Below are 11,477 nucleotides of genomic sequence, written 5' to 3' on the forward strand. Positions count from 1 at the left end.
CATTGCAGGCACATTCTTCACCTGTTGAGCCCCCAGGGAAGCCCAAGAATAATGGAGTGGGTAGCCTATTCCTCTCTAGTGGATCTTCTCGACCCAGGAATTGAACCAGGGTCTCCTGCATTGCAGGCAGATTCTTTACCAGCTTGAGCTCCTAGGGAAGCCCAACGATGGTAAAAGAATGAACAAAAAAATTACAAACTGCCAATATTAAAGAGAACAGAATGGAGACAAAAAGTATGCAAGAAATTTAAACACCTTTCTAGTGGACCAAAAGCATGCAGAGGGGTGATAACTAGTGAAGGAGAGTGAAGGAAACTGCAGCTAAAAATATACAGAAGGAAGAAGCTATGAAAATAAGTCAATCTATTCTGAAGAATCCCATAAAGGCACAGGACTCCATCATGCCAGGAATTATAGAAAGCTGGAATGAGAAGCGAGGCTGAAAACAAGTGGAATAATTAAAAGAATATAGTCAGGGAAGGCAATTTTCTGTCCAGCACAGAACATTTGACAGAAAGGCCAAGTGCACCACACCTAGAAATAAGGTGTTTATTGCCCTGGCAAAATAAATACAATATATTTTTTCTCTTCTCTAAAAAACATAATAATTAAATAAATGGTCTAGAGAAATAAGTCTGGAGGGCTGATTATGCAGCAACAGGTAACTCAGTCCACCAGGAAAGAGAAGAATCAAAATGACAGCTGTCTGGCAAGGTGTGAGCAGTGAGTAGGGCCTGGAGTAGGAGCACAAGGTCCTAAAGACTCTGAGGCTGGGCCATGCGGCTCAAGTCCTGACGGAACCGCTCACCAGCTCTGCGGTTGGGGCGATGCACTCAGACTCTCTGTGCTACTGTTTACTCACGTATAAAAGGGGGTTCATAATTATACCTATTTCACAGGGCTGTTATGAGGATTAAATAAATATGTAGCCACATGTAAAGCTCTCAAAATATGCCTCTGGTAGGACCATCACCCCCTAAAATGTAGCTTAAAAAAATTAATCAATTCACTATAGACCCAGTCATCACTGAGGCTTCCCAGGTGGCTTAGATGGCAAAAGAATCTGCCTGCAATGCAGGAGACCCAGGTTCGATCCCTGGGTTGGAAAGTCCCCTGGAGGAGGGCATGGCAACCCACTCAAGTATTCTTGCCTAGAGAACCCCACGGACAGAGGACCCTGACAGGCTACATTTCAAGGGGTTGCAAAGAGTCGGATACAACTGAAGCAACTTAGTACGCATGCATAGGCAGAAATTTAGATTCAATATAATAGCTTAAGTGGCTGGGAGAGGCTTTTAATAGCTTTCTTGGTGGACTGAATGAAACCTGGACCCAACGACCGACTATACTAGATGAAGCTGAAAAACCAGAACTTCCTTAGTATACCATTGAGAAAGGTATTCAAAGGCTAGAAGAGAATATAACGTTAGGATGGATTTATTATTTATGATCTGTTCACCACCTCTTATTATGGCCCCAGGAGGATCTATAAGATACGCACTTTACCAAGACTAAGAGAAACACCTTTGAGAAGGGAGTACCAGCATTTCTGAGAGCTGTGTGGTAGCTATTCTCCGTAGGTCAGGACTGACGGGGAGAACTGCTGCCAAAAAGAGCTCCCTGAACCCAATGGGAAATAATGAGATCCTTTAGTGGCAGGAGTCAACTCAGCGCTTCTTAGCCAACAACATGATGGGCATGGTTATCATAATGCTGCAGAGCCTAACAACCTGTAGAGTTCTCTGGCACTAACTGGTTGGTTATGGTGTCCTTAGAAATAAAATAGATGGGAAAACTCTAATTCTAGAGAACAAAAGTCTGATTTGAATCACCACATATGAAACTCACAGCCCCTCAACCAATTCCCTTGAACAAATTCCCAGACATCCAAGTTTTTCTAATGAAGAGGAGGTTTACTGGACCACCAATCTTCCTTCCAACTTTCCCAAGGGATATGTGGCTATTTACCAGAACTGAGGGAGGAGAAATTAGCAGACTTTTCAGAGATAATCTGAACTGACACTAACTCTTCAAGAACAAATTCAGTGCCAGTCAGAACAAGGGCTTATGGAAATCGTGTGATAAATGGAGTTTTAGCTCAGATCTATCTCATGAACCTACTCTATGGTTATTCTCCCTAGAATGCACAATTGGAACACGTATAGTCAGCCACTGGCAGGATCTCCACACTGGTTCCTTGATCTGTGGAGTGAAGGCTATTAGAGCAGGAATGGTCAAGTGAGAGATACTAGAACTTTTGCTACCTAACAAAAAAGTAAGTCAAAGGCAAAATACCACCTTCCTAGTGCACTGCAGCAGTCAGCACCTCTGTCAAGGACCTGGAAGATGCAGGGTGGTGACTCCTACCACATGTGCATTCAACTTGCCTACGAGGCCCTGCAGAAAACAGACAGGTCTTCCAGAAGGACAATTTATTGTCATAAATTTAATCAAGGGGTAACTCCAATTGCACCTGTTGTTCCAGATGTGATTTCATGGCTAGAGTAAATTAAAATATCCCTCAGCACCTGGCATGCAATAATTATCTAACAAATGCTTTCTTTTTCTAGACCTATTAGTAAAGATGATATACATCCAGGTTACATTAACTCTCTAGCTCTATACCACAGGCTAGTTTACATAGACTCTGAAGGCCACTCCATTCCACTACACATGCTGACTTGACCTGGAAGCAGCAAACTGCAACTACTCTCAACACATGGTAAGACACCTCTATGCCAGAGGGTGGGAAGTGAATCTCACAAAAATGCTGGGCCTTGGTTGAAATTCCCAGGGGGCCAGAGGTCTGGGCTATGTCGAGATATCCTTTCTTACCACAAAGAAGCTCAATGCTTAATGGGTCTCTTTGATTTTTGCAGGCAACAAATACTTCATATGGACATGCCTCTTCAATTCTTTTAACAAGTAACCCAAAAAGCTGCCAGTTTTGAGTGAGGCCCAGAACAAGATACGACTCTGCAAAAGGTGCAGGTCATCAGGCAAGCTCTTCCACTACTTGAGTTTTATAACCTGGCAGACGTGATGCTTGCAGTACAGAGATGGACAATGAGTACTCCGAGAGGTCTCTATGAGTAGCCCTGAACGACAGCAGTAAAGGGCTCTGAGCAGGGCACTTGAATGATTATCTCTCTGCAAAGACAGATGGCCTAAAGTGAGGACCAAAAATGATTTGTGTCAAGTGACTAATGATTGTGCTGGATGGTCAGAGATTTAGCAGAAACAGGATTGGGAAATATGTGGCAAGAAGGTCTGGGAAAGAGATAGGAAGACAGACCTCTCTAAAACAGGCACAGAGTGAGAAAATAAATGAGTCACACGTGAATAATTTCTTCAGCAGAGAAGAATCTTAATAATCAAGGGACAAGACAGCTAGCCATGTGGAGTCAGTCAACGACTCTCCCTGACACTCTTGTCCACCTCCCCAGTGGGTTCAAGAACAAAGTTGCCATGACAGCAGGGATGTGCTTCTGTCTTGGGGGTAGGAAGAGTATCTCAACATGGCCCAGACCACTGGCCAATTAGAAATTTTACCAGCTGCTAGGCCCCTGAATTTCTGTGGTATGGAGCTTATGCATAGATTCAGGAATACTGACTTCCACTCACCCTGTGAGTAGTGATCTGGCTATGCTGCTGCTGCTGCTGCTAAGTCACTTCAGTCATGTCCGACTCTGTGCGACCCCATAGACAGCAGCCCACCACGCTTCCCCATCCCTGGGATTCTCCAGGCAAGAACACTGGAGTGGGTTGCCATTTCCTTCTCCAATGCATGAAAGTGAAAAGTGAAAGTGAAGTCGCTCAGTCGTGTCCAACTCTTCGTGACCCCACGGACTGCAGCCCACCAGGCTCGTCCGTCCATGAGATTTTCCAGGCAAGAGTACTGGAGTGGGTTGCCATTGCCTTCTCTGGATCTGGCTATAGTCACTGCTAAATGACCAATCTATCATGGCAGAAACCAATACTAAGCTTCCAAGACAGTATCATTCCCTGGGAGCATCAGCCAGCCACCTGGTGGCAAATTGGTGATATAGGACCATTTGAAATGGAAAGGACAGTGATATGTTTATCACTGGAATGCACATTTATTCTGAATATGGATTTGCCTTCTCCGTCCACAAAGCTTCTACCAAAACCACCATTCATGGATTTACAGATTTTCATGTTCATTGTCATGGTATTCCAAATAGCATTGTTTCTAACCAAAAAAATCATTAATTATGTGGGATAATGGTGTCATGCTTATGGACTTCACTGGGCTGACTAGTGCTGGACCTGGCAGACTAGTGAAATGAAACTTTTCTTTAAATTAAATTTTCTATTTTGAGACCATTGTAAATTCACATGCAATTGCAAGAAATAATACATGGAGAGCTCCTGCAATGCTTATCAGTTCTCCCAATGGTAACATCTTGTAAACCACAGTATAATATTACAACCAGGAAAGTGACATTGACGTAATCCATCAGTAGTACTCAGATTTCACCAGTTTCAGATGTAATCATTTGTGTGTATATTTAGTTCTATACACTTTTATCATATGTGAAGGTTCATGTATACACCACCACAGTCAAGTCACAGGACGTTCCATCACCACAACCATCCCTTGTGCTGTCCTTCCACTCCTTATCTCCCTTCTGCCCTATCCTAACTCTTAGCAGCCATATATCTGCTCCCCATCTCAGTAATTACACTATTTCAATAATGTCATATAAACAGAATCACAAAGTATGTAACTCTTTGGGATTGGCTTTTTTCACAAAGCATAACTCACTTGAGAGCCATTCAAGCTGCTGTATGTATCAATCACTGGTTCCTCTTTACTGCTGAGTCATATTCCACAAGATAGATATACCACAGTATGTTCAACCATTGACCAGTTGAAGGATATCTGGGCTGTTTCCAGTTTCTGGCTATAATAAATAAATAAAGCTCCTATGGCCACTTCTGTGTAAGTTTTTATATGAACATAAGTTTTCATTTCTCTGGGATAAACATCCTCTGCTCCAGTGTGCACTTATCTCCTTTGGGAGGATCTGACCACCTCAACCTGAGTAGTTGGTCAGAAGCCAGAGGACTTGAGTCGCTGACTCCTGGACTGGGAGTCTATCATTTCATGTTTGCCAGGCGACAACAGCAGAGTGCCCCAAATTTTACAAAGAGAGGGAAAAGACAAATGGGGTCATCACTGTTTAATTTTATTCCTAAATCCCTACAAACCAGGCTCCACTCAAATGCTTTTGCTTTCTTTATTTCCTGTTATTTAATGCCAACAGATAAAAACAAATTTAAGCATCATAATCACATTAGAAAAATTAATCAAAAGAGAAAATCTTAATAAAACCTTTAAAAGTAAAAACAAAATAAAGGAAAATCCAAACATATTAAAAGAAGAAAGTGAGATGTCTAAGTAAAAATAAGAGTTAGGAAAGAGACATAATAAGTGAAAGCTAATGCTGAAACTCCAATACTTTGGCCACCTCATGCGAAGAGTTGACACATTGGAAAAGACCCTGATGCTGGGATGGATTGGGGGCAGGAGGAGAAGGGGATGACAGAGGGTGAGATGGCTGGATGGCATCACCGACTCCATGGATATGAGTTTGAGTAAACTCCGGGAGCTGGCGATGGACAGGGAGGCCTGGCATGCTGCGATTCATGGGGTCGCAGAGAGTCAGACACGACTGAGTGACTGAACTGAACTGAACTGAATGCTGACTTGGGGCTTCCCTTGTAGCTCAGTCGGTAAAGAATCTGCCTGCAGTACAGGAGACCTGGGTTCGATCCCTGGGTTAGGAAGATCCCCTGGAGAGGGAAATGGCTAACCTACTCCAGTATCCCTGCCTGGAAAATCTCATGGACACAGGAGCCTAGTGGGCTGCAGTCCATGGGGTCGCAGAGTCGGGCATGACTGAGCAACTAACACTTACTTACTTACACTTAATGCTGACTTGGGAAATCACAGGAGTCTGATTGTATATGATCAGAGCATATGACCACCCAAGAAACAGAATACATACAGAATATATTCATCTTTTCTTTTAGGAAATATAGAGTACTATTTATATCAATATGTATATTACAGCTGTTGATAAAAACCTACTTTCCTTAGAGATTTATATCTACCTCAATACACTCTTTCATTGTTTTTATATTAATTGGTCATTTCCTCTGAACCTGCTTTGAAAATGTTAGACTCTACCGTGAAACCAAATATTTCAAAAGGATTTTATTACTAACTTAGAGATAATTCTCCTAGAATTCTATAATGTAAAAATCAGGGAATACTATGGTTAAAACCAGAAATGTTTTGCATCGTTCCTTTACATATTAGTTTTTAAAACATTGGTGTAATTTTTTAAGTCGTCAATATAAAACTAGTGAGAAAACAAAGGGGTAAATAAAGCTGTATGATATTGCCAGTATATGAATTTAGAAGACTTATATTAAAAATTAGACAACTGAAACCAATCCTTCAAATAAGCTATTTTTGGATTTTTCAGGATTCTGAAAAGACAAAATATCTGATTTAAATATTTGGTTGGAATATTCCAACATTTTGAAATAAAAAATACCAATAAGAAATATTCATGAAAAAAGTTAAAAATATTCACACAAAATCTAATATATTGCTAAAAGGAAACTCTAAAGTGTATTATAACATTAGTATTCTACACAAATCAGCTAAAATAGTTACTCACCATCCTAAAACAATAAAATGTTCTGTGTGGCCTTAAAAACTCTTGCAAACCATTTTCTCAATGTGCTGTAAAGTAACATGCCACCCTCTACTGTTAAGAAACAGTAACATTCAGAAAGCAGAAAACCAGTTATTTGCTCAACTGTTGCCACCTGGTGGCTGTAAGATGGGTTTTTCACTACACCACAGCTCCCAGTTGGCTAACAGGGTCAACAAATCTCTGTTCTCTAAAGGGCATGGCAGCCCACTCCAGTGTTCTTGCCTGGAGAGTCCCATGGACAGAGGAGCCTGGCGGGCTACAGTCCATGGGGTCACAAGAGTTGGACACGACTTGGCAACTAAACCCATAAGAGGGTTAAAGGTTTTAAAATATCTTTAAAAGGAAAAAGGCATTTGACTTTAAAAATATAATATTTAGCAAATATTTACCAGGTCCTCTATACGTAAGCGTGTGTTATGTTGGTTACAAAAATGAAAAGGACTTGGTCCCCATCCCACAAAAAATAAACAAAACACTTTACAGAGACACATGAATAAGTCAATCTTAAAATAATGAACCAAGGAAAAGAGAAATGAATAAGTGAGCATGGACGAATAAATGGACTTTCAGGTCACTGAAACTTGAGATCCCTTGAGATGGCTGAAATTTTAAGATAGGGAATTCACATGAATTGCCCTTGATTAAATTCCTGCCTGCAGGGGAAAAGAAAGTTCCTTTTAAGGATAACTTGCTTGGTTCTTTCTGAATATTTCCTATTTCTGAGGTGCACATATAGATACATGTGTCTACATTTTAAAGATAAGAATTTAACCAATGGGTACAAGGTTAACTTTCATTCATTCATTCATATATATATGTGTGTGTGCATGTGTTCACTTTCATATATACATACATAGGCTTCCCTGATGGCTCAGTGAGTAAAGAATCCGGCTGCAATACAGGAGACACAGGAGATGCCTGGGTTTGGAAGATCCCTTGGGGGACAGCATGGTAACCCATTCCAGTATTCTTGCCTGGAGAATCCATGGACCTAGGAGCCTGGCGGACTACAGTCCAATGGGTCGCAAAGAGTCGGACGTGACTGAGCGACTAAGCGCGCACACACACACACACATTTTAATCAAAGCCCCTGGACTTTCAATACAAGTTTCATCTGGTTGGTGAGATGATAAAGGCCTAAAACAAGAGATGATTTTTGCTATAGAGTTTGTAGGCAGGGAAGCTAATTTTAAGGGGAAGAGCGAAGGTAAAGATATCATGCTGTGTTTAGGGAACAGCAAACCGTCTACGCTCCAAAAGCTTTCTTTAAAGCAGAAACCATGTTACAAATTAAATCTTATATAGAACCCAATATATATAACAATAAGCATAGTATTTTGTTGGTATAAGTGCATTTTATCAGTTCAAATTCACAGAATTTACTTAATATTAAGTCAAAAACTGTGAACATGCAATTATTTTGATAAAAATTACAAACTAGTATCAAAAGTGAGGGATAAACAACCCAGTTCTCAATTTCTGTATTTTGTTTTGACTGCCCAATACCAAGAAAACCCACTTATAATACCCCCCATGTATAAGTGGCTGGGGAAACAGGCACTGTCATGCACTATAAGTGGGAGTGTGGTACAGTCTGTATCTATTAAAACTCAAACTGTGTGTGCACACTGTTAGTATATATCCCATATATATGGATAAGGGCGTGTTCAGTCATGTCTGACTCTTTGCAACCCCATGGACTGTAGCCCATCAGGTTCCTCTGTTCATGCAATTTTCTAGGCAAGAATACTGAAGCAAGTTGCCATTTTCTACTCTAGGGGATCTTCCCGACCCAGGTATTGAACTGGCCTCTCTAGCATCTTCTGCACTGGCAGGTGAATTTTTTCCCACTGAGCCACCTGGTGGCTAAGTCATGTCTAATTCTTTTGCAATTCCAAGGACTGTAGCCCCATCACACTGCTCTGACAACGGGATTTCCCAGGCAGGACTAATGGAGTGGGTTGCCATTTCCTTCTCCAGGGGATCTTTCCCACCCAGGAATTGAACCCCCGTCTCCTGTATTGGCAGGCAGATTCTTTACCACTGAGTCACTGGGGAAAGCCCTACATATCCCATTAATATGCAGAAAAATGTAAATGCTCACTGTAGCACTGTCTGTATTAAGGGGAGGGGGAAAAAAAGCCTAGAAGCTCACTAATGAAGGTCTGGTTAGATAAATAATGCTACATCCAAACCATGGAATGGCAAACAAATATTTTTTCAGTGAGGTATACAGATAGCCCCCTGTATTTGCAGATGTGGAAGCTGCAGAAGGCTAACTGTACCATTTATATAAGGGACTTGAGTATCCAGGATCTGGATATCACAGAGGATCCTGGAACCAATCCCTTGTTGGATACCTAGGGAGAAGGGTAAGCACACTACACTACACATATATAATGATAAGAAAAAATATTCTAAGTTATACTTAAGTGAGAAGAGCAATTTTCAGAAGCAGCAATGAAAATATACTGACTGCTCATTACCAGGTCCCTGTACTAAGTGTTTAAACAATGAATTCATTTAGTTTCATAATAATTCCATGATAAGAGTTTCCTGTTATTAAAAAAAAAAGGAAAAGAAGATACATGGATATTACATAACTTTTCAAGGAAACACAGGCAGTAAACGATAGAAGAATCATAATTCAAAGCAAGACTGTCTGAATCCAGAGCTTTCATTCTTAAACACTAATGATGTAGTTCAAAAACCTGTATGTTTTTAAGTATATCTGTATATATAAATAACTTATACTCATATATGCACACATAAAATCTCTAGTAGTATACATTTATAAAAATACACCTTCCAGCTTTGAGAAAATGAGGGAAAGGAGGCTTTTATATGCACATAGTAACCTTCAGTGCTATTTATATTCTCCTTTCACATCACTTTTATACTTTACAATTTTTTTCAAAATTCCTGATCACACAATAAAGACAAACTTTATTCATCTTGTAATGTCAGGATACTCTGCAATTGAATGGTTCCAGAAACTTCGAAGAGCGAAATGAAAGATTTTTCACAAAATTGAATCTTTACACCAATACCTATCAATTACTCATAGTCCTCATAATAAATATGGCAGAAAAATACTGAATACCTCCAATAAACACTAAAATAAAACTAACGTGGTGTGTTCGGTTTTCTTATTACTGACAATTGTTCTTGCTCTGTTATTATTCTGGACTAGCACGTTTTATTTACGTGCTCAAGCCTGTGCTATCCTCACTTGTTTAACTGTTTGTGAGCTGTCACACAGAAATCTCAATTCAAAGACTGCCCAGGCTGTCTTGAAGTTCAAATGTGCACTGTGCGTTCTATTCCTTCATTCTTTCATCTGGCAAACACGGAGTGCCCACTAACAGTCAAGCACTGTGCTAGATGCCAGGCGGTTTCCTGTAACCCAGGACACTACCCGTCTGTGAACTGTTTGGGGCTGGTTCCCAAGGGGCTAAGTACAGAAACTGGGAGTTTATTTTTATACAGTTTAATACCACCAACTTCATGTCTGCTAGCTCAAAAAAAAATCTAATTTGTATTTCTGCCTATGTCTTCCATTTCACCTATCTAATAATTCTATCGTATTTTACAGAATTATTGCCTGGGGCAGACGGTTTTTTTTTTTAAAAGGTCATTTACAGAAAAAGTGAAGCACTGATAGGTTAAATTACTTGCTCAACTTCATACTGAGCAAGTATGACACTATGTAAATGACACTAATTCTGTCATTTACCTATCCACTGAATTAAGAAATATTTCTGAAGAGCCTGGAACACCAGACAGAGTTCCACGCTGCAGCTACAATGCACAAGAGAAGCCGAGAGCCCAGCCCCTTCCAGCGTTGAGTCCCACTCGGAGTCCCAGCAGTCGCCCTAGACGTGCCGCCGGCAGCTCTCGCTGCTGATTTCCCTTCTAGCACTCAGTTGAGAAGACGCGTTCAAAGGAGTGTGGACAAGGCAGGCCCAACATGTAGATACCATACAGAAGAAGTACAACAAACCGACGAAACACACGTCCGCACATTTTTCCAAGCAACCTGCCCAGACTCTACTTCCTACGCTGGACCCCGCCCCCGGCCCCGCCTCTCGGTCTCACCCAACTTAGCCCGGCCCAACAACGACGCCAAGCTCCGCCCTGCCCCCGGTTCCACCCATAACGGCGGGCTCCACCTTGACTCCGCCCCCAACGAACCCCGGCCCGGCCCGCCAACGAGTGCCTGGCTTAGCTCTCGCGACTCACCCTCGTCCGGCCGAGCTCCGCCTTCCGCTGCAGCTCCGAGAGCCGCTCCAAAGCGCTCGCGAAGCCGCCTAAGCGCGGCCTCGGCTCCGTGGAATCAGAACTCTCGCTTCCGGAGCTACTCTCAGTGCCTGCTCCTCGACAGGATCGAGAGAAGAGAAACACTCGCAGAAAATGACTCTCGGCAGTCACGGCACGGGTCCGACACAGCGCCGCCATGACGGATCCACGACCTCTGACCTTTGGCTTCTCCGCAAGCGCGCGGGTCGCGGGGAGGAGCAACAAGGGGCCGCCCATTGCAGAGCCCTGTGGGCGGTGGGCGTGGTCTGGTCGGCGTTGGGGCCAAGTGTGGGTCGAGCGAGATTCGGGTTGGTGGACAAAATCGTTGATGGCTAGAAGTCCCCTGCTAGCAGCGGCCTTTAAGTTTTGCCTGGAAAGCGTTCTGACTCGCAGCAATTTTGCCCTCCCAGGTACCCGTTGGGC

At 42.2% G+C, this 11,477-nt stretch overlaps 1 protein-coding gene across 2 annotated transcripts in view; it reads right to left on the reverse strand.

The window, feature by feature from the left end:
- The window catches only part of MRPS28 (mitochondrial ribosomal protein S28), a 90,064-nt gene extending 78,806 nt beyond the window's left edge, over positions 1 to 11,258 (reverse strand). The window contains exon 1 of one of the 2 annotated variants that reach the window (XM_061123546.1): positions 10,998 to 11,253. In XM_061123546.1, the coding sequence (XP_060979529.1) occupies positions 10,998 to 11,213 (216 nt within the window). In that variant the 5' untranslated portion in view covers positions 11,214 to 11,253. Of the gene's footprint in view, positions 1 to 10,997 lie in introns of both variants that reach the window. The other variant, XM_061123547.1, reaches the window with a different exon arrangement.
- Between the last annotated feature and the right edge of the window lie 219 nt (positions 11,259 to 11,477).

This window comes from Dama dama, chromosome 21, assembly GCF_033118175.1.
Source record: "Dama dama isolate Ldn47 chromosome 21, ASM3311817v1, whole genome shotgun sequence".
Lineage (NCBI taxonomy): Eukaryota > Metazoa > Chordata > Mammalia > Artiodactyla > Cervidae > Dama > Dama dama.